The sequence below is a fragment of the Nyctereutes procyonoides genome, unplaced genomic scaffold (genome assembly GCF_905146905.1).
Source record: "Nyctereutes procyonoides isolate TBG_1078 unplaced genomic scaffold, NYPRO_anot_genome, whole genome shotgun sequence".
Taxonomy (NCBI): domain Eukaryota; kingdom Metazoa; phylum Chordata; class Mammalia; order Carnivora; family Canidae; genus Nyctereutes; species Nyctereutes procyonoides.
The window spans coordinates 45,876,498-45,904,269 of NW_026575121.1; the positions used below are offsets into that span (position 1 = coordinate 45,876,498).

A 27,772-nucleotide genomic window follows, 5' to 3' on the forward strand; every position below is an offset into this window, starting at 1 on the left:
CTTGTCTTCAGTGCACAACCTCACCCCAAGGAAATATATTGGGTGTCTGGCAATCTCATTTCCATGACTAGAAGATAACAGGAGAAGTTGGAACCCTGCATAGTGTACTTCCACGAACCACAGGTTCCAAAGAAAACCATATATTACGGTTTTCGCTGCATGCCGTCAGACATGAAGCATAGTTCACCATAGTTCTGCATGCCGTCAGTCCAGAAACATAGTTCACCATAAATAATTTACTACAAATTCTACTTTGGAAAAATCAACAAAGAAGGGTTCCAATTAATATAAACACTGAACGTAAAGATAAAAAGGCTCTAATTCTATTTCAACACTCTATAAAGTTGCAATGTTCTTAAAAGGTAGGGTATAGATAGATGCCAATAGACTCCTGAAACCATTCCTTCTTCTGTCCCAGGAACAAATACTAATCAGCTACAAAGTGTCCAGTTATGGGTTCAGAAGCTTTTGCAATAACATAATAGATAGACTCTATGAGGATGGAAAGCCCAAGGCTAAGAGAAGAGACTGGCAGTCAACACATTAATTGCCTAAATTAGAATTTAACCATAATTAGGACAAATACTATAAAGACATGATTTACAACATAACCAAATTTTAAATTTTATGTTTAAATGTATGAAATAAAATGTCATGATATATTTAATTTATGGAATAAAATGCCATAGGCTCAACATTGTAAACATCTGGATTTTTCCCAATTTCCTTGATGTCAAAAAATAAATGTTTAAAGTAAAGGGAGCAGGGAAGAATTGATAACAGAAGACAACGATTTCAGTTATAAAATGAATATCAAAGTTCACTCCATGGTGTCACAGGTGAGCTACCAAATCAAATTGTTGATGGCTAACAACTGACAGTATAGGAAAACCATATGGACCTTCGACCAGCAAATTTCCCTCTACTCCCAACTCATGTCAGAGGACTAGTCTTTATATATATTTATCAATATTTATTCATATTGAAACTGGCTCAGAAATACTATTCCAGTTTTCCTTGAAATGGGTGCACAAAAGTAATAAAAACTATGTCACAAAGAGCTACAAAGTTGAAGTAATCGTCTGTGTGATGGGGATGGGGGGGCCCACAGGAATGTTAAATAACAGTATTTGAACTACTAGAAATCACACACCCTGTAAGGTAAAGCCAAAGTACTGTGCGTATGAACACAAGAAATTCAGATCCACTAGTGATGTCCTGAGTACCAAGTACTGCCTAGCCGCAAGTTGCCTGAAGCCTGAGACAACGCAAATATAAAATCAATGAAAACCAAGGAATCTGGGAGTATGAACATTGCAGCCAAAATTTTAGAGTGGAGAAATTAATATATATACACCTATACTAATATACACACATATTATCACCTAATGTATACTCTACTAGGAGATAAAGCAACGCAGATAAAATACCATACTTAAGAATTCCTGAGAGATTACATGATTACCACTTTGAACAGGGTACAATCTTCCCAAATCTTATCTTTTTAATTTTATTGGACAACCGCAAACAGTGCTTTCTGTTACTAAGCTGTCAGTATTTCCATGTATAATTATTAGAAGAAAGAAAAAACAGGAATAAAGAGTAATCAGAACATTCTAACAGACTAAAAATGTAGAGCAAAATGGTGCAATATTTACCAGCTCTGGACAAGAGCTATAATAATCACCTTTGGACAGATTACTGACAAAATAACAATAGTAATCAAATATATGTCACTATGTAACTATTTAAACTCCTAAGAAAGGCTTTTATGATACTATTAGCAGCAAATGAACTACTCCCATAAAATATGACTTAATATCACCCTGATAAGAGTTTAAGTACATATAACCATTGTTATGTGAAAAAACATTATTTTTATATGTGACAGCCCGACAGGATTTAATTACCACACCTACTTCAAAACTATTAGCTGTTTCATTCAAACCTGAAAAAACAATATTTATATGGGTATTGAGAATCATTATGATTGATGCAATCTTTTGTGTTATTCCCTTTATAGTCACTTGCATTTGTTATTATTAACAAGGAAGAAAGAAAGGGGAAATGTGTGTTTCTGTTTTGCAACAAAGCTTTTCTGATGATGACTAACCTCTTCCTTTGAACACAAAAAGCCTCTTTTAACCAATGTACATATAAATATGTTCTTCACAATGCACATCAAGCAAGGAAATAAGAAGGAAAAAAAAAAAAAACGCAAGCCTGTAGGACTTAAGCCAGAATTAAAGGCAACACAGGCAAGATGAGGACATGAAAGCTGTCAGGAGAGATGTTATTCTTACTCTCAATTTCTTACAACTCCTCTGCTCTCAAGGAAGAAAAGCCATAGTTTCTTTTAACCATATCCACAACAGATCTCACTTGAAAGGAAACACAGCCAGGGAGTTGGCATGAATGGGCACATTACCAATTTTCCAGCATCACTACTGAATATTTATGTCGGTGACGAATGATGACACCAGTGAAATATTTTAACACGAAGCCTTGCTTGTAAATCGTCTCGATGCTGTGTCAAAACAACACCTACCATAAATCAGAGCTCTGAGGACCAGTATTTCTTGTTCTAACATGCTACCTGCTCAGCAGAATCACTTGTGTGAACAGGCATAGATTAATGTGGGCTAAGCAGAGCCATCTTCCCTCCTAACTTATAGAGCTATAATTTAACAGGCCTATTATCGTCAAGGTAATTTTGACAGTGCTGAAATATTATACTTGTTAAAAATATGCTTTTAGCACTAACTCCAGTGGTCATTTGAACGGAATAAACAGAGAGGTATCCCTACAATTATCTTGCTTCCCTACCGATGTCTCTTTTCCAGCAAGGCACCAGTCTGTTGACAACTGATTTTATGAACACTACGGCAAGACGGTTTTTCTGGCAGTACAAGAAGCTTACCGTGGTGCTTTCGGCTCACTTTTCACTTGTCCCTGAGTTATTTATTAGCAACCTAACAGTGGATGCTAAGGAGTTCCTTTGCAGGTTCAAGAAACTGAACAACTGTTCAAACCTCCACCACTCACCCCTCCCCAACGCTCAAACTCCTACTTATGCATCTCCGAAAATTCAGGATAGAATTGGGAAAGCCTAATTTCCCACTGAAATTAGAAAGCTTCATCCTTGGGACAATTCTAGATTTTTGATTAGGACAATACACAAATGTGTCTCTTATTGTTCACTATGCCACAATTCACATTCCATACCTTACTGGGTACAAGCACGTTCCACTGGGAGGATAAAATTAACAAAAGCGACAGTACGTTTGCCTTTCTCCTTGTATAGTACTTAAGCCTAACTGAATCTTTCAGGAAAAAATGATATATACTTTGATACTTTCCTTATACCAGATGCATAAACAAGTGAACACACACATCACTGCAGAAATATCAGTCATATGAAATGAACAGTGGCCACAACCCAACATTAATTTCGCATTTCACTAAGAAAATAAACACCAACAGTAACTGACACCAGCAGGTTAATTTCTTAAAGCCAAATTAATAAACTGGAAGCAAACAGATTTAGTTATATGGAATCCATGACAGTCATTGCATTCAGCCAAGTGTTATGTCACCATTTCCAGAAATGAAGAAACAGGACAACTATCCACTCATCTTCTCTCCAAAACAAAGGGTGAAATCCTAGAGACTCTGTAAGAATAAAACATCTCTATGGACTCTACCAGCATGGGAAATACTGGTCATATTTCTCCCTAAACTCATGTTTAACTCAGGTCACAAGAGTGACCATATTCTACCCCTTGGAATTAAAATATATGCAGCCAAGTTGTCAGCAGCTGCCTATTCCAGTTACTAGGTAAGAATGTGTCAAGTTACAAAAATCCAAGGTTCACTTGTTTGAGTTGCCAGACGTTCTGCGACAACACTCTTTGAGAAATTCGTTAATAAAGAGTTTAATATCTCAAACATAATAAATCACAAAGATTTTTTAAATCTTTGTCAACATTACAAAATGCAAACTCAAGCTACAAAAAAAAAAAAGATTTTTTTTTTCAGCTTTAAATTGGAAAAAAAAATACAGGTTTATGTAATAAGGTGCACGCTTACATTATCCCTGAAATAATGTAGATCATGCTGCCCTCTTGTGCCAGACATAAAAACTAAAACAAATTCAGCTCATCCAAGGAATATGGAAATAATCTCTTAATTTCTCAATGGTTTCCTGTTGACCTGAGATTGATATTATCTGTGAATTAAGATCTGATAGAACAGAGATGACAACAGAAAAATGTTGATCAGGGAAAAGGCACAGCCAAGGTGCAGCCCACAGCAAGGAGACACAGATCACGTCCACAAAGGCACTCTTGGACTCAAGGTGCAAGCAGAATGTGTGTGAAAGGCTGGAACAGCTGAAAACATGTGGCTCTTTAACACACACACAATACCATTACCAAAATCCACAGAGGAGGGAAGGCAAAAAAGAAAACTCACTTTTACCCTTCTGACACAACCCATTAGCTGATTCAAATTTTACCCCAGTTTAAGATTAATTGGGTTATTAAAAATCAGTGGGTAATAAGATAGCTTATTTGCTTATGTAATATACTAAATAAACTTCAGGCAACCAAACGTGGGTTCAAAATGGAGAGAAACATTAAGTCATGCAGCTTGGAGAGATGGAACTTTCTTAAAAAATCAGAGCTCTGGGGGAAACTGGGTGCCTCGGTGGTTAAGCATCTGCCTTAGGCTCGGGTCGGGATCCCGGGGTCCTGGGATCGAGTTCTACATGAAGCTCCCCAAAAGGGAACCTGCTTCTTCTCCCTCTGCCTGTGTCTCTGCCTCTCTGTCTCTCTCATAAATAAATAAATAAATAAATTCTTAAAAAAAAAATCAGAGCTCTGAAGTAGTTAGACAGTCGTGGCTACCAAGCAGACACACGCACTATCCTTCTCCCTAAATCCAAGTCAACGAGGCTGGGATGTCAGTGGGGGTGGAAACTAGAGTTTCGGGGCCCCTCAATGAAAGCGTGGGTCTCTGCATAAGTTCAAAACATAAAAAAAAAAAAAAAAAAAAAAGCATCTCCATCCCACTGATGAACAAAATGGGAAACAAAGGAGAAGGGAGACAGTACATCTGGGGTGGAAGCACCCATGAAGAAATGTAAAAAGACATTTCTACAATCAGCATCAAGGACTCTAAGCATATTTTGACACAGGTGGCAAGTGAAGCACACCAGGAAAGGGAACTCTGGCAGGACATTTGCAAATCCATATGAGGTTATGGGACGGGCAGTTCTAGGCATTACCTGGAACTGGCCAAAATGCCTTCCTAGATTTCTGTTTTCCTAACTCCAAGATGGTGTTAGGATTGTGAGCTCAAAGGAAGCCAACTGATTTCTCCCTGAGAGGGTGCTCTGAAGAACAAATTACTGAGAAGAGAAAGATCTACTTTGGGTCTCTCTGCAGGCTGCTCAGAGGACACTGCTACTCAGGGAGCACACCACCACACCGGGCACCTGTATACATTTCGGGAAGATATTTAACAGAACTTAAAAATTAACATGTCTACCCCTCAACTTGAAAGAAATTGTGTTTTAAAAATACATACAAATCAATGATGTCTACCATGAAGCGTAATTCATAGCTTTGGCTTGTTCTTCCCATTGCCTTCAATGGTACAAAAAAAAAAAATTTTTAAGGCGTACAAAACTTTTAAACAAATGGTAAAATCTACCACTTAAAATGTTGTTAATTTTTTAAAAATTGTTTCAATCTACTACAAAAAACAGTTAATAACTCATGGCCCCTAAACATTTTGGGCAAAACAGGCCTATCTGTGGAGTGTTTATTTGGGTTTCTGTTTTCTTGAAGGGATGAAGGCCAGCTAACAGATTTGGGACAGAAGAGACAAGATAAATACTAGTGTGCTGCTCTAAGATTAGTGACCTCGAACATTTAGACTATGTCTCAAATCCTTGAATAATAAATAAATCAGCAAGTGGAGAGACCTTCAGGTCTTGAACAGGCAGAGTCTGGTTAACTGTGGCCAGGAGCATTCAGAGGCTGTGGTAACAGAAACACAGACCCACTTAATGTTCCAAACTTTACAACTGTAGCTTTCAAATTAATGGGCAGGGTGGAACAATGTGCTGGCTGTCAGATGTGTAAGGCCTCCAGTCCCGTTCTCACCACAGATGTGAAAAGACCACAGGCCTGTGGGGGGGGGGGGGGGCTCTGGAGGTCACTATTCCTGTGCTCAGCATGGGGCTTGGGCCAAACAAATATGCTGAAAAAACTGCATAAAATCCATGCCTGCCCAGTCTCCTTTAATCCTCACAACAGCCTAGTGAAGCAGGAAGGGCAGCTCTTATTTCCATTAACCAGGTGAGGACAGTCCAACCTACTACCGTACCCTCACCAAGCCTAGGAACCTGTATGTGCTGACTGGGTGCCAAACACTGATCTACTCTATCCCCACAATGTCTTGCTAAGGAGGAGGACATAACATCCCCACTTCACAGGTAAGAACACTGAGGCACCTGAGTATTACTATAACCATAACCAGCTATTACAATCAGTAGCTAACACCAGGTGTGAACCCAGACAGCTGGATCCACAGTCCACACTATGAACCATGACCACATCATGGTTTGCAATTCACTGGCTCAGCAGTATCAACATGCTATGTCCTGGGTCACATGGCTGGTGAAGAACCAGGGCAGGTCTACTCCTGTGCTCTCACAAGCCCACTTCCCTGACTGGACAAGTCCTGTCAATTCTCTCCTGCATAAACAAAGCCACCCTGGGCCTGAACTGTAGGAACAAATGTTGATGGAACGACTCTTCTTCAGAAGCAAGAGAGGTCAAAGGCCTTGGGGTGGAGGCATCAATCACTCAGACACCTCAAGGTGCACTCATGCCAAGGAAAATATTACTGCAGATCTATTTGCTATGGGCCACAAAGCCTATAATATGTAACCAAAGGTCCACTTTAAAGCTAGAGCTTAAAGCCTTTATTGAAGAGAATGTTTACACTTGAATCTTGGGTTTTTGTTAATTTTTCATTATCATTTTAGGTAAACCAGCCAGGACAGGCATATGCTAGAGCTTTGGGATTCCAGAGAGAGTCCCTTGTGAGAGGACCCTTCATATTAAAGTATGACCTAGCTTCAGGGTCCATGATGTAGCCAATGTTCCAGCTGTATCCAATATAGGGTGTTTTGTATTTTGCCAAACAAATGCATTTCCTAAATCACAGTCTGCAAACTGAACACTCGTTTACACACACACACACACACACACACACACACACACACACACAGGAATAGAAGCTTGCATGCACCCCATATTCAGATTCTGTCTGGTAGAAGCAAACTGTGAGTGGTGCTTTTTGTATAAAATGAATCAAGAAACACGGCGAGGTGTTCCTAATGACTCCTGTTTTCAAATGCTGAAATTGATTCAGACACTATGTCAAGAAGACAGATTTACTGAGAAACTTGGGTCTGACTTACCTATTGGGTTTGTATCAAAGAACAACACTGGAGCTCTCAAAATGGACTCAAACATTTTGTTGTGCAAAGTTTGTGAAGAATTAACAAGGACATAGAACACCAACAGAGATCTCGCGATGCCAAAAAGGACAGTAGCCACCGTTAAACCTGAAATAAAAAAGCATCCCTCAGAGAAAAACATCTTTTTTTCAGCTGAAGCGTGCCAGGCAGTTTAGGAAGATATTATGTATCTGATTCCATAAAACACGAGGATTCTGTAAGAGTTCAATGCATTTGCAAGATCCACTTAAAAAGAGTAATATAATTACTTTTTCTCTGATTAAATAGAACCTATATGAAAAAAATCAAGTGTAAACTACAATTTCATGCTAGGCTTTTCTAATTCATTGACAAGTTCTACTAAAAATTCAGAAGAAAAAGAATTAAAAAAAAATTGTTCATCTTCCCTTCTCCATTTACAGGTTTCATAATCTAAAACTGCAGTATGCTCTGACACCAACGTGTGAATTAACAGGGAACAGGGGAAATGATGTACCATTTCCTTGTAGAAAATGCTCAATTGGCTTTTAAAGAATATGAAAATACCACATTAAGTTGCAAGTAGAAAAATCTCTCAACTGAATTGCAAAAAAATACAAATTATGTGTTAGCATCAAATAATCTCAGTGAGCAACTAATCGCTCATACCGAGTGTTTTATGTAAAAACACAAAGCATTTTTAAATGAACAAAATCACTTAAATAACAGATTTTATTAAAGACATAAATGAGTACCGATTATGCACGTAAAAATTAAAATCACTTTCCTAACATCTCCTGAATTTCCAATGCTACACAGAATGTGGATAACTTCTGTGATAAATATGCCATCAAGTGCATTTTCTCCCCTTCAGATGACACATCACTGTTGTTTTAACTCTCAAAACTGCTTTAAATGCCTGAACTCTGTCAACAGGCATTTCCCTGAGGACCCTCATCCTGCTTCAATGTGTAGCAAAACCGCTCTCGGCTCCCTCCGGACCTCTCACATCCCAATGGTGTCGAAGGTAAACGGCTCGTGTGTTCAGGTTTCTAAGCAAGTGATCAACGAAATAAATACCAAATTTCAGTGAGTAGGTTTTCACAAAGATCACTCGCTCTATCTTTCGGAAAGCTTGTATGAGCATTTGCAGTGAAAATATTTAAAATTTCAGATGAGGATTTCCTTTTAAAAGTATATAATATCACATATATTCTAAGCACTCTTGTGAAAACAGAGCACAGTGTTAATATTAGTCTGGCAAGCCAAATGTTAAATTAATCACACAGTTGGGGACGCGATAACATTGTGATCTCAAGGTAAGAAAGAGAAGGAATCCTAATTCCCAGACACTGGATTTTTTCCCTGCTTAGCTTCTCTCTTAAGTAATTAGTGAAGCCCAAGAGATGAGCAGTATGGGGAAGGGAGCTTTGCATACCTGCGAGGAAATAATGCTTTTATTTGGGGGAACCTTGCTGCCAGAGGATTTCATCCAAGTTCAATAAAAGCCAGGGGTTTATTCAGACAGAATTGGAACAATCCGAATCACAGGGTGGGGATCCGTTTCTAATCCCCTTGCCCATCCAAATAATGATATAAGATTTAGCTAAAGCAACCTATTAGAATAGACAATAGCCACATATTTCCAGTGGCTGATTTTCTGAATGCTCAATCCTGGTTTAACTTCCAAAATCCAGTACAGAGCAAATTAAGAGTCTTCATTCAACCTCTTTCTTCTAGTAGATTTTAAAAATAATTATTCTAATTAATTCACAGAGTAAATGCGACTCAGACTCTTAATCTGTTAAGACATTACTGAATTACTCCTGGAAGCCCTAGTTACTCACACAGGCTCATTGTAAGCACCTCAGACTCCCGGATAATAAAACGAATGATTAAACTTTACCTGAATAAATTCCTAAGTACCAGGGAAGATCGAGCTTCTCAGTGACATTTTCTTTTCCATCTACCGTGACATTCAGGGCACTTTGTTCATTTGCCCTGTGGGAAAAGGGAGAAAAAAATATTAAACTATAGATGGAATTTAGAACAAAAAAAAAAAGCCTGAATTTTGGAGACATGACTAATGCCAGAAAAGGATTCCCAGCAACTAGGACACTTGGGTGGCTCAGTGGTTGAGCATCTGCCTTAGGCCCAGGTTGTGATCCTGGGGTCCTGGGATTGAATCCTGTATCGGACTTCCTGCAGGGAGCCTGCTTCTCCCTCTGCCTGTGTCTCTGCCTCTGTCTCTAATGAATAAATAAATAAAAATATTAATAAATTAAAAAAAGGATTCCCAGTGTCAAAGGGCCTGGGTACATCCACCTTATAAAAATTCAACTTTCAGTTCTCAAAACTATGGAGTATCAGATGTGGGGACAGACCATGGAAAAGTTACACTCTACCAGCAAGAACTTTTTCTTTCTCTTCCTGGAAACTAAGGTAAGATTAAGACAGGAGGCTGAAAAAACTCGCCTCTGCCTGACTCCGTGGCAAAGAGAGGCTGCCTGCCAATTTTATGGCACCTTTCATCAGACGTAAAACCACTCACCAATAGGACAGCCACCAGTCCTGAAGAACATAGGCAACCTAGAACAGAGAAAAATCATCACACATCACTTGGCACGCCGACACTGTCACTCACCCAAGGGGATAGTCAAAAGGCTCTGGAAAATGCACACAGCTCTTCCAGCTCTGGTCTATAGCAAGCCCAACATCCCAGGTAACAACACGTCAAGTAAGTGCCTATTACATTTTTAAATCTTTAAAAGACATTTTTTTTTCTAGAAGCTCTCTGTAATATACAAGCAACAGCAGTAAATGTCAGTTACTTTGTTCCCCAAGATAGCACGTTTCCATGCAAATCCAAGTGGACTGCAAAATATGGTAATAATAGTGTAAATACATATAGTGTAAGCAGTACTGTAATCAAGCTGAGGCCACAAAACAAAATAAATGCCCTATTTACCTGAGATGCGATGTTTAGTAGAATAAGGAAAACGATGACAAACCAGTGAGCACCGGCTGTTAAGTAATTCCTATAGGCCTTAAAACCAACTTTTCCTTCTGAACGCCTCTCCTCTGACAAAGCAACCTGTGTATTCTCAATCTGAGAAGGGAAGGGAAGGGGGAGAGGTAGTAAGAGGCGAATTTTACATAACATACCCCAAAATTTCAAAAGTTCAACGCCAGGTTCTGTTGGCAAAGCCATGAGAAAACAAGTCTATCTAACTTGCACTGGTAGGAGTGCAAAAAGCTCTACCTCCTGTGGAGAATGGTGTAAAAATATCTAGCCAAATCATGTATGTATTCACCACTGGGTGAAGCTATCCCAGTTTTAGGAACTGATTAGCAAAAAGGAAACATTGATTGTACAAAGTTATTCACAACTGCTTGGCTTTGCTTAAACTGAAACAATTTCCAGCACATGCACAAGGAACCCAATTCATGAGAAGCTTTTTCCACAATAGACAAAATGATATGGAGCTAATGTAGATTATTTGTGTCACGCAGTGACAGAAACAGGAAACATAACAGGAGCTCAAAACATATGCCAAATATAGTAAACTGAGTTGAAATAAAGGTTCAGGATAGCGAGGGATAGCACGTGGTCTGGAATCTTCTGGCTCCTGAATTCAGAAATTGATATGCAAGTCTGTAATGTTGAGGGGCTAATCTGAAGCCTTATCCAAATCATCCAGCGTTTCAAATTTGGATTGTGAGGGTTTGGATACTGAGGACTACCTGAGATGTAGAGCATTTCTGCACTTCTCTCAGGAGAACGTAGAACAAACTGATGTCCTTGGTGTATACTGCACTCCGCGATTTCAAAGATGGATAAGATGTGGTTCTTGGGCTCAAAATGTGAGAAAGGAAGACAGGAACTAACTCTAAAGTGTCTGCTACCTGCCAGATCCTTCACATGTTCTACTTCTGTCCCATCAAAAACCATCTGACAATGGAACAAAATAATACCCATCAGTCACCTGCAGTGGTAGAACATTCTGACCATATAAAAAAAAGTTAACTGATTTAATGTCAACCATTGCAGGACTCGGTGGGAGGGGTCTTTAATGTTTGGGGACACATGGGTGGCTCAGCGGTTGAGCATCTGCCTTTGGCTCAGAGCGTGATCTTGGAATTCCAGGATCGAGTCCCACATTGGGCTCCCTGCATGGAGCCTGCTTCTCCTTCTGTGTCTCTGCCTCTCTCTGTCTCTCATGAATAAATAAATAAAATATTTTGATTGACCGGTTTAATGTTTGGATGCAAAAGGGAAGCCTAGTGCCACCAGAGCAAGGAAGATTTACCTATGGTAAATTCAAGAGTTCCATCAGCAGTGTGAGCCGCTGCTAGGAACTGTCAGCAGTATATCCACTCCTAAGCCCCATGAGATTTTCCATCCAGCACCCAAGGAGAGCCCTGATCAAGCTTGCTCCCTTCATTCTAATTCTACCAACTGCATGAAACAAGGCTGTGGAAATTTAGAATCAACTCAGAGAAATGGAGATGTCATGAGCGTCACAAAAGGAAGATGCATGAGGAAGAGAAGACAACCAGGGTTTGCAACAAGAGGAGAACTCACATCTTGTGCCTCAGGAGCGCTATCTTTCAGCGAGTGTCTTGAAGATTGCTGGGACCAAAGAGAAGACTCTGAGAAGCTCCGAGTCCTCAGGATGGGAGATCCTGGAGCTGGACTCTGGTCAGCCTCCTCATTTTCCTTCTTCAAAAGAGAGCCGAAATCTACCCCGGATTTCAGAAACTCTGTGTAGGTGCCCTTTTGCACCATTTTGCCCTAAAATAAAAAAAGAATAATTTGACAGTTCATTTGCATTTGGTAACATGAATCTGACACTAATCAAAAAAAAAAAAAAAGTTAACCAGTCTTAGATTATAATTTTCTTTAAAAAATCTGCTCTGGCACCTGGAATTCTGGTTAATACATCTAGTTCAATTCAACTGGACACAGAATTGACTCTTCTGTTCTCTGCCAAATCCTGTGGTAATTGCTGCAGACATACCATAAAAATGTGGAACTCTCACTAACTTCCAGGGCCTTTAAAGAAGCAAAAGCACAAACGTTCCTAGCATTATCAGTACAGTCTATTTAGACAACATGGAAATTATGGCACATGTCATGTATTTAAAAGAACAAGGTCAAGCTGGGGAGGATACTCCAGTTAAGAGTGAAGCTTGACACAAATGTGGACACAAGCTCCTGTGCATGGGACAGTCACCAATCAAATCTCTGTTGATCATGGCCCTGTTATCACATGCTGAACCGGGACAAGACATGTAGGAAGTAGCCCTGGACACAGGGTCATTATTCTGAAACTGCCGACAAGCTCAGAAAATTCTCAACTGAAAATTCAATAGTTTACCTGCTAAAGTCATTAACTTAGGTAGCCATTAGAATTGGGTGACTCTAATGCCTTCGTAGTCTACACAGGTCAATGAAACCTAAGGCAGAGTCAGTGCAATCAAATTCAAGAAAATAAAGGTTAAGAAGCACCACTCATAAATAGCCAATTAGCCTTTCCCAAATCAAGCAACTCCTTAAGCTCTAGCTAATTAAATATTTTTCTTGGAACACACACAAAGTTGTGTGTTCCTCTTTCCTCACAGAGTTACATAAAATACTGTGGTGTCTTCACAGTCTTCTCACCCCACAAAAGAATACTCAGCTAATCTACTCATTGGTAAACAAAATATTAGGCAAAGGGCAGCTCTGGTAAAAAAAACTGGATCCCTGGGTGGCACAGCAGTTTAGCACCTGCCTTTGGCCCAGGGTGCAATCCTCGAGACCCGGGATCGAATCCCACGTCGGGCTCTCGGTGCATGGAGCCTGCTTCTCCCTCTGCCTATGTCTCTGCCCTCTCTCTCTCTCTCTCTCTCTCTCTCTCTGTGACTATCATAAGTAAATTTAAAAAAAATTTTTAAAAAAAAGGGCAGCTCTGGCGAAGGCAGGCAGCCCGGGTCCTACCTGGTACCCCCCCCCCCACCATCCCATGCACTGTGGTAGGCTATGGAGAAAAATCCAACAAAGCTTGTGGGAACCATTCTGATACTACAGAATCAGAAAATTATTCACAGTATAGTGTGCCTGGTCAATGGGGGGGGGCAAAATTCATATGCCTTATTTAATTAACTTAGCACATTCCACTTAGTACGTATAAGAGGCAAAAAGAAACTAGTGGTCTAGAGACAGTAACTTCACTCAGCCACACCGCACAGACAAAAGTGGACACAAGAGTAGCTATCCCCACCCCCCACACACACACCTCAGCTGCTAGAGAGGGACCACACACAGACAGTAGGAATGGGTTAACTCATCCAGGGAAGCTCACTGGGAGACAAATGCTAGCTGACAGTACTGAAATTGGGAGTCAGGTCCTCGGGAAAAGTAGTAAGGGGACCCCATAAGATCCAGGACTGGCCAACCCACTGCTCAGTAGATTGTTATCCAGCCTATTGGCTTTATACTCCTAATCCTGCCAACACCAAGGTTTTACCAGACTTGCTTCAACCCCTCTACACATGAAGTTAAGTGTTCTCAAGTCTGGGGACTCAGAGCTTCCTATTCCTAGAGGACAGGAGAAGAGCAGAGCTGTGAAACTGCTTCAAAAGAGCAGACATTCTGCAGTCCTAGCATCTTTCATAAGGCAGAACTTCATTTGATGAAGCGATGGTCTGAGCAAGGGCCCGCTAGAGCAGACCAAGATTAATGATTGACATGCTAAGGCTCAGAGCAAACACAAGCCATGACTGAAACATCAAACACCTGGAAAAGTCTCATTTATCTCGAACCCTAAACCCATGCTACGTGGGGGGTGGAATGGTGAGCCCCCAAAAACATACAATCAAGGCCCAAATGTGATACCTATGGATGTGCCTTAATTTAGAAACGGGATGTTTGTAGATGCGATCAAGCTGAAGACATACTGAAGTAGGGTAGACCCCAAATCCACCAGGACTGCTGTCACCATGTGACAAGAGGTCCAGACCAAGATGCTGCAGCTGGAAGCCAAGAATGCCAGGACTGCGGGCAAACACCAGAAGCCAGAAGAGGCGATGAAGGATTCTCCCCAGGAGCCATCAGGGAGAGCATGACCCTACCAACACCTTGATTTTGGCCTGGTAGCCTTCAGAAGGTTGAAGAAGATAAGCTTCCACTGTTGAAGCCCCCAGCTTTGTGGTACTTTATTATGGCAGCTATAGAAACTGACACACTAGGCCTGAGCCCATAATACCATCTTCCAACATTCATGGAGACTTCTCATTTTTTCTGCTGTTGGGACACCTGGGTGGCTCATTCGGTTAAGCGTCTGTTTTCAGCTCCGGATGTGATTCTCAGTTCCTAGGACTGAGTGCCACATCGGGCTCCCTACTGGGCAGAGGTCCTGCTTCTCCCTCTACCACTCCCTCTGCTTATGCTCCTGCTCTGACAAATAAAATCTTAATACTAATTGCTTCCACTGTTGGACCTCCAACAAACATCAAGAGGGATCTTTTAAAACTGTGCATTAGAACATAACACTCTTCTGCTCTGGACTGTCCAATGGATTCCAACCCATTACTGGGCCAGCTGAGCACTGATCTAAATGCATCTCCCTCACATTTGCCCACAGACTCTAAGTCAGATATACTGGCCCTCCAGCCATTTCAACATGTCGGATTAGCTCCTTCCTCGGGACCCCATAAGGGGGCCCACGTGCCTCAGCCTCCCTCTCCCTAGATGACTGGGTGGCCAACCCCTTCATGTCACTCAGGTCCCGACATACCACCTTTCCCGGGGAGGAGGTCATGCTATCAGCTGCTCCCCTCCTCAATCCCTCCGTTTACATCGACGCCCATAAGAATGCAAGCTGTGATGGCAGGACCTGGTCTTACTGCTGCCAAGACTGTCACATGTACTGGGAATGCACAAAACACTCTGCTGGGAGACAAGGAACTGGCTATTCCCAGGAGCACATGTCTCAACCAGGGGCACTCAGCGTTCCAACCATGCCTCTCTTGTTAACAGAGGACGCTCTTTCAGTAAACCGCATATGACAAATAGAAACATGTCTTAGTATCTCTATTCTCTGAATAATACATGTTCACTTACTTTCTGGAGGAGGAAAACAAAGCTTTCTTAAAGGGGGGGTGGGGCGGGCAGCCCATGTGGCTCAGCAGTTTAGTGCTGCCTTCAGCCCAGGGCCTGATCCTGGAGACCCGGGATCGAGTCCCACGTCAGGCCCCTGCATGGAGCCTGCTTTCTCCCTCTGCCTATGTCTCTGCCTCTTTCTCTCTCTCTCTCTCATGAATAAATAATCTAAAACAAAGCCAAACCAAACCAAACCAAAACAAAACAAAACAAAAAACGCTTCATCATTATCCTGAACAATGTTGCGAGAACAGTTAAGATTTAAAATTCTGAGGTAGCAATTTTATTGACTTTATGGTAAAATGGCTTGGAATGCAATAGGTAGATTTCTATATGTCTTTGAGTCATGTTCTGGGAAGGACAAGATGCAAATAGGAGGAAGGAGAGGGAGTTTAGAACTAACCCGCGAGGCGGGGGCGGTGGTGGAATAATCCACGGAGAGACCTGCTGGGAGGTCTCACTTTCAACACATCGGAGTGCTAGCACGTTCCACAGACTTCTAGAAATTACTTACTTCTTTCAATATCAGAATCTGACTTGCAGCTTTTAGGTACTGCAACTGGTGAGTCACTAAGATTGTGATCTTCTCATGCAAGGTCTGGCAAATACACCTACAAATGTAAAAGAATACAGTATGCAGAAACTGTTAATAGGGGTACTCCAAATTGAAAAACAGACATTTTGAAAACACAGTGAGTCAAAGACCTATAATTTAAGTACCAGGGAAAATACAAATCAAATTCAAATGTAAATCAATGAACTCCATCAGGCCCTCAAGTTTATCAGAAGTGTGAGTCCAGCTCTTCTGAGAAATTCTAAAAAGCAGTCCAGTGAAGGAGCCACCAAGTGCTAAAATTTCTCCTACTCTAAAATTCAACATTTATATATATCATGATGAAAATGGAGCAACATTGAGATTCCAAAACCTAACTGAACAGAAATACTAATTATTTCATACCTTTATAGGCATAGGAGGAGGAAGGATCTATGTCATACAAAAACATGTACACTTTTCTTAGTCTCCTAGGTGATTATGATTTATAAAGCATATAATCACCAAAAAAAAAAAATCCTTAAATTCTCAGTGACCTTCACTAAAGAGCATTTTCTAGACACTTCTTCCCAAATACTATTAGAAGACAAATGCTGGCATGCCCTCAATTATTGTCTACAATGTCCCCACAGTCAGTCCCATCCAGGAAGCATATCATCTTTCATTAGGACTGAAAATCTTCCTAATGTGAATATGAAAGAAGAGAATCCAAATGGCCCAAATCATAGTGGATTTCATCCATTGGCTCTAAGGACAGGCCAACTGTCTCAGATAAAAGCCCCTGTCAGTTACTCAAGTTTTGTTTTTGTTTTTTTTTTACAGTAACCCTACATACAACCTACTCCTTATTTTACAACCTCTTTTGCAACCTCTCCAGGTAAGCGAGCAGCCCAGACCAGAGGTACAGAGGGCCCAAGGCCCTCACTCTGGGTACCTCAGGCCCTTGCAGAGCAAATTTCAACAACATGGGCCAAAACTCAACCTGCTTAGTTGGGTCAGGTCAGGAGTTCTGGAGGCACCCGGACTAGAGTGTTCTAAGCCAGACAAGGCCAGGTGAGCTACTACAACTCTGTGAACCTCAGTTCCTCCATCTCAAAATAAGACTGCTGACAACATATAGCATGTTCTGGGAAGAGTACTGATCAGCTCGATGAATGGCATGTTCTCCATCTTCTCTAACCCACAAATGGCCCTTTGCTTCGAACTCAGGACAGAAAAGTCCTAAGGGGAAACCTCTAAGACTGGCCCTGAAATCAGATAACCCCCAGAATGACATGTACATACTATTATTCCATTCTTTGAGTCCAGAAGGATTGTTTCCCTTTTGACAGATCTTGGTGTGGCTTTCATTTCTAAGTGTGTTGACCGAGTAAACCCCTCTTTGGGCTTAACACAAAAGTGTTTAATGGAATTGGTTCTCCTTTATTCAAAATTCCATACTCACAATCCCTGAAGGGGCTATTAACCAAACAAATCTGATGGGGTTGCTATGTCCAAGATGGACCAAAGCAAGTTTTAAAAGGTTTCCTTCCTAACATTCCACCAAAGATAAAGGAATAGAATTACAATGATGTTATTAGGTGATGCCTTTACATTTTTCCTCGATTATGTTTTATAACCAAAATCTCCACAAAAATGCTGTATTTGCCAAATTTTTAACAGTAAAAGTTTCCATGTCATGTCATTTAAAAAAAAAAAAAGATTCAGTAACAAGTTATGTAATGCTCATCCTATAGAAGGGCTGTGTTAAGAGGGGACGTGTACTGGGCACCTAGGTGACTCAGTGATTGAGCATCTGCCTTCAGTTCAGGTCGTGATCCTGGGGTCCTAGGATTAAGTCCTGCATCGGGCTAGCCGCAGGGAGTCTGCTTCTCCCTCTGCCCATGTCTCTGCTTCTCTGTGTCTCTCATGAATAAATAAACTCTTTAAAAAAAAAAAAAAACAGAGGGGACATGTACTGTGGTAGAGGGGATACAAGCAAGGCAGTCGCTACCGTCATTCAATCAGCAGACATTTGTTCAGCTACCAGGCACCATTCTAAGTGTGTTCATATCCATAAGACAAGAAAACAGCCAACCCTCTCTGTATAATGTGTGGAAGGAGGAATATCAAACAAATGCAGAAACTGCACTCTCGGGGCATGATGTCTGCTATGAAGGAAAAGCAAGGGGAGGACTGTGATCTTGGATGTGGGAGACACACGCCATGCTATGGAGACAGAAAGGATCTGCGCAAGGTGCCTTCATGCATTCACAGTGGAGTCAGGGTGGGGAGAAGTCATCAGAGCACCAGTACAGGGTGGGCTGTGGGAAGACAGAAAAGAACAGCCCCGCCCCCACGCCACCTTCCCAGAAGAAAGGACAGGGAACAGCAGAAATGGCCTCAGGGTGCAAGGTAGGCTCTAGGTCTTGTCACTGCACTCAGTCACAAGCCACAAAGCGCGTCCCTAAGGGAAAATTCATTAACTCATGATCAGGAAGGTATGGGAAGGGGAGTGGGATCAAAGCTCTGGAGACCATGTCAAGCAACAGGGGCTTGGCTCTCTGAGATCTGAAATATTTGACACTGCTATGTACTTTTACTTTTTTTTTTTTACTTTTACTTTAAATTGTGGTAAAATATGTATATGATTTACCATTTTACCCATTTGTAAGCATAGTATTCCCAATAGCATTATGTACACGCACACTGTTGTGCAACTATCACCACCACCTACCTTCAGAACTTCTCATCATCCCAAAACTAAGCACTCTGTATATAAACACTCATGGGCAGCCAGATGAGGGAATATTAGGAACCAATACTGAGGGGACACTGAGTCCCAGGCTTCTGGTGTCTGGAGCCCAGGGCTGCCTCACACTGATGACTCTGCTAAACTCTCTTTACTTTGCTACTTAGGACTTTAATTTGGTCTTCCCAGCCTCTCTCCAAAATTCACATTGATGCCTTAACCCTCAGTATTTTGTAATTTGGTGACAGGACCACTAAAGAGATGATGGAAGTTAAAAAATAAAGCCTCAGGGCACCTGGGTGGCTCAGTGGTTGAGTGTCTGCCTTAGGCTCAGGATGTGATCCTGGGGTCCTGGGATCAAGTACCACATTGGGCTCCCCGCAGGGAGCCTGCTTCTCCCTCTGCCTGTGTCTCTGGGTCTCTCATGAATAAATAATCTTTTAAAAATAAAAATAAGGCCTTAACTATGGGCCTGTATCTAATCTGACCTGTATTCTTAGAAGAGACTAAGACATAAGTAGATGGGGTGCCCAAGATGGCTCAGTTAAGCACCCAACTCTTGGTTTCAGCTCAGGTCATGGTCTCAGAGGTGATGGTATTGAGCTTCACTTGGGGCCCCGTGCTCAGTGGGGAGTCTGCTTGACATTCTCTCCCTCTGCCCCTCCCCCAAACACAAGCTTACTTGAGCCTCCCTCAAATAAATTAATCTTTTTCTTTTTTTAAAAAGCACCTAAGGAGAAAGCCACCAGGGGTGCATATGTACAGAGGCAAACCCATGTATGGACACAGGAAGTAGGCAGCCATCAGATAACCAAGGAGAGAGGTCTCAAGAGAAACCAAAATGCCAGCACCCTGATCTGGACTTTCAGCCTCCAGGACTGGGAGAAAATCCATTTCTGTTGTTTCAGTTCTCCTTTGTAAACAACGAGGTTTTGTGCAAGATAATTTGCTAGAGAATCTATCTCTGGGCATTAGTTAGGGGATCAGAAGTGCACTGGAAAGCACCGGCTGGCTCTGACAACGTGAACAACAGTAAGATAACTGTGGGATAGACATGATGCAATTTTAGCAAGAGCAAGTTCACAATGCTTCCAAATATGCCAGTCTAGACTCTGCAGGGAGCATGAGTCATGCATGTCAGGTTACAGTCTGTACAGAAAAGATCTAGAGTTATTCTACTTCAGTCAATTGGTGATGAAGCAAGACCAAATGAAAACAAATTCCAGAAACACAAAGAAAGTCACGAAATGAGCTAGATTCTAGATATCATATTTCAAATTCAAGTTAACCCTACATTTGGGGTTCTTACATATTAATTCTAATAAGAATCCATGAAGCCATAGTACAACAAGGAAAGTAATATGGAAAAGGCATTCTTTTGTTTTAAAACTTTTTTAAAAAGATTTAATTCATTTATTCATGAGAGACACAGAGAGAGAGAGGCAGAGACATAGGCAGAGGAAGAAGCAGGCTCCTTCCAGAAATCCCGATGCAGAACTCGATCCCAGGACCCCAGGATTACGAACTGAGCCAAAGGCGGACACTCAACCACTGAATCACCCAGGTGACGATTTCTTAAAGATTGTATTTATTTATTTGACACACAGAGAGAAAGAACACAACCAGGGGAAGGAGCAGGCAGAGGGAGAGGAAGAAGCAGGCTCCCTGATGAACAAGGAGCCAGACATGGGTATGATCCAAGGACCCAGATGTGGGGCTCAATCGAAGGACTCTGGGATCACGACCTGAGCTGAAGGCAGACACTCAACCAAATGAGCCACTCGGCCACCCTGGAATAAGGCATTCTTAAATTCTAGACATAACCAAGTATTTCCTGATCTTCAGGATAATTAGCACAAACCAGCAAGGCCACTCCACAGAAGCTCTGTGGGCACTAAAAAAATTTCACTTCTAATATGCCACCAATAAAAATGATGATGGAAAAGAACTGGCAACCAAGTCCTACGTTACCAAGTCCCAATCTTTGATTTAAAAACTGTGCATCACTTTCCTGATTCCAACAACACTGTCTTGGTTATCAACAACAAGTATCAAGGGGACATCTGCCATCTATTTCTTCATGTCCTCCACTCACGGCACAGATGGTAAGCTCCATCTCTTTCTTCTCTTTATTATCTAAAAATGTCAGGGATCCCTGGGTGGCGCAGCGGTTTGGCGCCTGCCTTTGGCCCGGGGCGCGATCCTGGAGACCCGGGATCGAATCCCACGTCGGGCTGCCTGCATGGAGCCTGCTTCTCCCTCTGCCTGTGTCTCTGCCCCTCTCTCTCTCTCTCTCTGTGTGACTATCATAAATAAATTAAAAAAAATTAAAAAAAAATGTCTCTAAAAAGGACCTTCTGAGGAAGGAAGGGAGGAGACAGAGGGACACCACAGGAGAACGCACAGTCTTCTGAAAGACCCTGGCTTTCTTGATGTTTTACCCCAAATACCACAGGATTCAAACAGAACAGAAATGACAACACAAGTAAACTCACAGTTCAAACAAATGCCTGCCAACTTCCGCATCTACTGCGCTGAGAGGATCATCCAGGAGGTAGATGTCTGCATCCTGATACACTGCTCTAGAAAATATAAGACCACATCAGAGGGGAGAAAGCTTCACACTCCCCAGATCACATCACCCAGTTGTGACAGCATTCAACAACTTGGGTCCCATTCATTTGAAGAGCCTATGGAATAAGGCAAGGCTGGTGTTCCATATGGCACCCGGCACCCCCCACCACTATGCAGCAGGTGTTCTCAGGTTAGCCACCCTTGGGAGCAGGTGCAACTCAACTGTGATTACCTTGCGAGGTTGATCCGGGCCTTTTGCCCTCCACTCAGTGTCGCTCCCCGATCACCTATCACGGTTAAATCTCCATCCTCCAAACACTGCAAATCCTACATGGAGACAGAAAGTAAAAAGGAAGAAAGAAAGGGGGGGGGGGAGATTTAAAATGTGTTCTACTGTCATCCTAGACTTTCAGCACTGATTCTTCATAAACGTACGTGATCAATAGAGATAAATCTATTTCAAAGTGAGTAAATTGTGATCTTTGAACCTTTCCAAAATACACAGGGCTTTTCCCTTCTAGTCTGCAGCTTTTCCCCACAATGTTCGTGCATTTCACCATCTTAACTGATGTCTAATGAACATCTACTATATGTCGGGCACTCTTCTGGGCACAATGAATTTGGTTTTAAGAAGGCAAAGTCCCTTGAGTTTCCATAGAGGGAGACTGACAACATGAAAAATTAGCATGAGTACAAATCCTAAGACCTAGAAAGAAAAAGGAAGCTGGCACAGAGGAGACAGACGCAGGAAAATCCCATCTATACGAGGCTTAGAGAAGGGCTCTGATGGGAGGGGATTTCCACAAAGACAAGTGCACCTGGGCAGACCTGAAACGCATTCCACCTGCAGAAAAGAGCGAGCACAAAGGGCACAGGGAAGTCACCTGCCCCGTGTTCCAGGAGTAGCAGGGAGCCCAGCAGAGCTGGAGACAGTGTGCAAAGAATGAGTGAGTAAAGATAAAGGGAGCCAGGTGTTTCACCCAGAGTCACTTGGAGAGGGGACGTGGGGAGCATAGGGGGTTTTCTTGGTTTGTTTTTAAAGATTTTTTATTTATGAGAGACACCGAGAGAGAGAGACAGAAAGAGAAGCAGGCTCCCTGCAGGGGGCCGGACGTGGGAGTCGATCCCGGATCCCGAGATTACACTCTGAGCTAAAAGGCAGAAACTCAACCACTGAGCCACCCAGGCATCCCACCAGGCTTAGGGTTTTTGAGAAATCCCTCTCTTGCCTCTTTGTGGAAAACAGATGATATGACACAAAGAGTGAAAGCAAGGCACACATTGGGATGGCACTGCATTAATGCAGGTGAGAGAGGACACTCGCTAGAACCAGAATGGAAGCAGCAGACATGGAAAGCAATGGTCATGTTCGGAATAAATTTCAAAGGTCAAGCCTGTAAGACCTGCTAATGAATGGGCGAGGATTGTGGTGGTGGCAGAGGAATGATGTATTGTCCTCCACGTGAGAAAGGGGAAGAACAGGCACACCATTTACTGAGCTGGGGGAAACAGTGGGTGTGAGCTAAGATCTTCGTTATGGGCAAGACGTCATATTGCACCTGGATTTGCAAGTCTGGACCTCAGAGCCAGCGCTACTAGTGAGAGCCCGCAGTTCACCCCTGGTTTGTGAAGCCACAGGACTTATGTTATCAAAGAACATGTATGTCTTAACCAGTCAGTTTGCTGATCTCACCTCAACCTCCCAACCTTGGAGAAAGGTGAACACCTGACCCTTGTCTTCACATTTAAGGTACAGTAGAGTGACTGACAAGATATGTACAAGAAAACAAGCAGAAAGATCAGTCTGAGCAGAAGAACAGAAGGGAAGTAATTGTGTTCGAGGGACACTGAACAAATCTATTGCACTAAGGAGAATTTTGCTTCATGCAAGCCAGATAAAATTCAAAGCCACAAAGATTAAGATAGGATATGATGACTGGGGAATCAATCAAATTATATCTGAATATTATTTAGGAAATAAATGGACAAATCATAATAGCTGGGGGCAGGAGGAAAGGGTAATAACATCCCCAAAATGACAGGATAATAATCAGATTCAAATTACATTGTACTGTATTAGAATCTTTTATTTAGATGGCCTGTAATTATCACTGTACAGCTTCCTGGCATAGATAATCAGAGTTTGGTGGAGTGTGTTGGTTATCTACCTACCACATCTCGCAAGCATCAACCTAGAATATGCAGCAACAACTTTCTATAGATGAGCCCTCATCTCTTTGTCTCTACTTTGACCAACCTGGGGAGAAAACAAGAGGCATGTTGGAAGGTCCATGACAAGGAAGTCCCTTGACCTCCCTAAGCACCTCTTCCTCTTCTTCAAAATGTGGAGCGACAAGAATGACTAAGTTCAAGGATGCTGTGACAATCAAAAATGCAGACTAACATCTTTTATACATAGGGAAAACACAGGAGTTTACTGTACCTTGCTACTAGCAATGGATACATATTTTTTGATCAAACCAAAAATGGGACTTCATTCACAGTATGAATCATATCACGCAAAGGATGCCACCAAAAGAAAGGAAAAGACAGGGCATCTCCATCCCAACCCATTCCCTGACAGTTCACAGAAACACACAGAATTCCTACATGCTCAGAGATTAACTGGATGGCAGTAAGTGAAAGGCAACAATTGGTCAATCATGAAAATTCATTATTTCACATTACTTCCTTGCTAAGCCCAGAAGACTACACCAGCTCCTGCTTTAGGTTTCCGTGAAAAACAATGGGCCATTCTAAAATCAGTTCCCTGCCTTCCACCACCCACTCACACCCACCCACCACACCCACATTTTACTTGACCTCGATTCACTGACAGTCCTCACAAACTGTTATTAGTTTTTATGCCTTGATTTTATATTGCCTTGTCTTCCTTCTCAAAATAGCACCAGGCTACAGCAGAGCAATCTCAGCCACTCTCTAAAGAATGGCACTTAAAATCCACTCTCAGATTCAGTACAGTTAGGGAATAGGGAATGGACCCTCTCTAAGCCTAGTAGGAGGACTTGGGAGTGGCTGCTGCTTCTGCCAACTATTTGTGGACAAGCTACAGAGGGAAAAAACATCTCAAAGAATATGAAGTAAAATCTGAGTCAGGCTAATTTCCTAACCACAATTTTCTGGTTTGGTTAAAAAGAAAAGCCTGAGTTGAATGTATACTTCATATCTTCCCAATGAGCAGAAAGTACTCTAATGTTAGTTATGTCTCAATTATATTTAACCAACTGTTTTGTCTCTAATTGTTTTCATTTAAAAGCAGACACACACACTAGAGGAAAAGCCAAGAAAGAACTATGCTGGGTTTGATGCCATCAAGCCAGAAACCTAGCAAATTGCCTTTGGTGAAGGTGGAGGCTTCCACAGAAATACCACGGAGCAGACCGTTGACTGTTTATGACACCATTCAGGAAGCCTGGGGGCCAAGGAGGGCTGGATCACGGAATCAAACATTAAGAGTTCCAGGCCTTTGTTCATAACTTTTCTTCCATGATTGGCATTCCTATCATGGCCTAATCGGTATCCCCTAGATCTTTCAAAGCCCAGCTCAAATCTTCTCTTCAATGAAATCATTGGAAATGGGAACTCCTTGCTCTTTCTACTTGATTCTCAAGACTCGGTATTTCTCATGAAGGGCCCACCTTATTCTGCTTCGTAATTTGTACACGTGCGTGGTTTGTCTCCCCAGCTCCTCGATGGTAAGGATGCTAAGATTTACGCACCAAGCCTGGCACTCGGATGCCCGATAAGAATGATATTTAATATTCACAGGCTGCAAAATGGGAGCCCCATTTCACAGGTGAGGGAACTGACACCAGGTTGCATAATGGTCAAAGGACTACCAGCTCTTAAATGGAGTGTAGAATCTGAACCACACTCCTCTCAATTCGTAGTCTTTTATTCTTCATTCCTCATCATGCTGCCCCAAATGGGTTATGTAAAGTATATTTAAAAGTGTATTTAAAGGCACCTGGGTGGCTCAATTGGTTAAGTGTCTGCCTTCAGCTCAGGTCATGATCCCAGGGTCCTGAGAATGAGACCTGCATCAGGCTCCCTACTCTACGGGGAGTCTACTCCCTCTCCTTCTGCCTGCCACTCCTCCGGCTTGTGTGCGCGCTCTCTCTCTCTCTCTCGCTCGCTCTCTCTCTCTCTCTCTGTCAAATCTTAAAAAAATAAAAGTATTTAAAATTAAAAGTGTATTTAAAATGTAAAAATTAGTTAAGAGCTGAAGATCTCTACACACACAGAGGTATCAATAAACTTAGTTTCTATATTTAGATTAGTCTCATATTTCCCCTCTGTACTCATTTATTATTCGGTTACATGTGAGTAGAAGTTATCCCAATTGAGAGATAAAAAACTGTAGAACCATAATCATTCTACAACCATCAAGATTATCAGAAAAGAAAATGTCTCAAGGTTATCGGAAAAGAAAACGTCCAAACTGGCAGAAGTGTAGTAAATATGAGAAGAAACTATAAGCCTGTAAGCGCACCAGTGGGGCTTATAAATTCAAGTGATCTGTGTAGGAAAATATTACACTTGAATTTACCAATGCTATTACTTCAAGGATATATTGTCTAAAAATGCTTCAAAAACAAAACAAAACAAAACAAAAAACAAAAAAACACCTCATCAAGTGGGATGCCTGGGTGGCTCAGCAGTTGAGCATCTGCCTTTGGCTCAGGGCGTGGTCGGTCACAGAATTCTGGGATCAAGTCCCACATTGGGCTCCCTGCATGGTCTGCTTCTCCCTCTGCCTGTGTATCTGCCTCCCTCTCTGTCTCTCATGAATAAATAGAATCTTTAAAAAAAAAAAAGTCTTCAAGTGCTAAATGATAAGATGCAAATATCGTGATACATTGCATATGTTAGAAGAATATTTTTAATTTACGTAATGCACAAGGTTAGAGCACCTACACAAATGTCAAATCAAATAATGGAAATTGTATACTCAAACACCTTCTGTTTAAGATGTCACATCTTATGGATATGATTCTACCCAAAATTGGCTGCTCTTAAAATTAAGAGCTAATATCTCTTGTATGTGAGTCTAAGATTTATTGACTCCTTGGGATGTCCCCAGCAATCAGGTGTTATAAGATCATTATTGCCTTTCATCCTAAGAAACGACTTTGGAGAATAATCATCTCCATTTTATAGATAAACTGAAGCTTTTTAAGGTTCAGTGAACCAAAATCACACAGCTGGTAAACAGAGACAGAGATTCAATTCACACCTGTCTGCCTCCAGGGCCTTGGAATTCAAGCAGGTGCTCCCTCAATGATGTTCTAACCCACTACACTGTCACTTTGAGTAGGTCATCAGCCCAAATCAATGCTGCTAAACATGATTACTTCCTATCTTCCCATATTATTTCATGTTTTCTACAGAAAGACTTAAGTTAACTTAATTAGATCTGATATAATACACCTGGTTATTAGTTATTAGCAATACATTTAACGTGAGAAATGTTAGCCTTTTTTGTTTTATTTTGATTCCAGGATTTAAGGGAGGCAGCAAGGAAAAATCCTTTATTTATGTCTGTATGAATTTAGAGAAAAGGGCTATTATAGTAATAACAGCCCTCATTTATCAAAAACCTAACATGTCTGCATGTTAGAGGTACTGCCTGCCTATGGTCCTCCTGACAGTAGTCAGGTACCACCTCCATTTAATAAGAAAGGAAACAGTCACCCCAAGCTAATACCCAAGATATCTAAAGGCCAAAGCTATCCTATATCCTACTACATAAGCATTCTCTGTATCTACAGGCAAAAATCATTCCAGGAAGCCCCTATCTCCCTGGCCATCTTATGCTCATCCACTGACACATGGATTCCAAGAGATAAGCAAAGGATCGCGTAACTCATCAGGTGGTTTTCTGGTTTCTTAAAGCCTTTACCAACCCTAAAGAGAGTGACAGATAGCATTTCAGAACTGCAGCAAAACCTCTTGAAAATCTTCTGACCCAATGTCATTTGCAGCAGACAGGAAAGACCCAGGTAGGTAACAGGATGTGTTGAAAGTGACAAAGCAGGGACCAGGACTCTTCACAACATCTATACCCTGGGCCTCCTTTTCCGCCAAGGAGAGAATGAGCACAAGAGGACCTGACTGTATGACCCCAAGCCATACAGCAGAATAAGAAACAGTCCATGTTCATAAACATCAAGCCATGAACACAAGAATCAAGGCAACAGCCCATCCTGCAGGACCTCCTTCCCACCAGAGTCT

The 27,772-nt window shown here is 41.7% G+C and overlaps 1 protein-coding gene across 3 annotated transcripts in view; it reads right to left on the reverse strand.

Moving 5' to 3' along the window:
* ABCC4 (ATP binding cassette subfamily C member 4) overlaps nucleotides 1-27,772 on the reverse strand; it is a 247,650-nt gene that overhangs the window by 121,909 nt on the left and 97,969 nt on the right. For all 3 annotated transcript variants that reach the window (XM_055336187.1, XM_055336188.1, XM_055336190.1), the window contains exons 12-19: nucleotides 21,750-21,844; nucleotides 21,439-21,525; nucleotides 16,174-16,270; nucleotides 12,099-12,308; nucleotides 10,482-10,622; nucleotides 10,065-10,102; nucleotides 9,420-9,514; nucleotides 7,496-7,642 (exon numbers count right to left, since the gene is read on the reverse strand). In XM_055336187.1, the coding sequence (XP_055192162.1) occupies nucleotides 7,496-7,642; nucleotides 9,420-9,514; nucleotides 10,065-10,102; nucleotides 10,482-10,622; nucleotides 12,099-12,308; nucleotides 16,174-16,270; nucleotides 21,439-21,525; nucleotides 21,750-21,844 (910 nt within the window). The remainder of the gene's footprint in view (nucleotides 1-7,495; nucleotides 7,643-9,419; nucleotides 9,515-10,064; nucleotides 10,103-10,481; nucleotides 10,623-12,098; nucleotides 12,309-16,173; nucleotides 16,271-21,438; nucleotides 21,526-21,749; nucleotides 21,845-27,772) is intronic.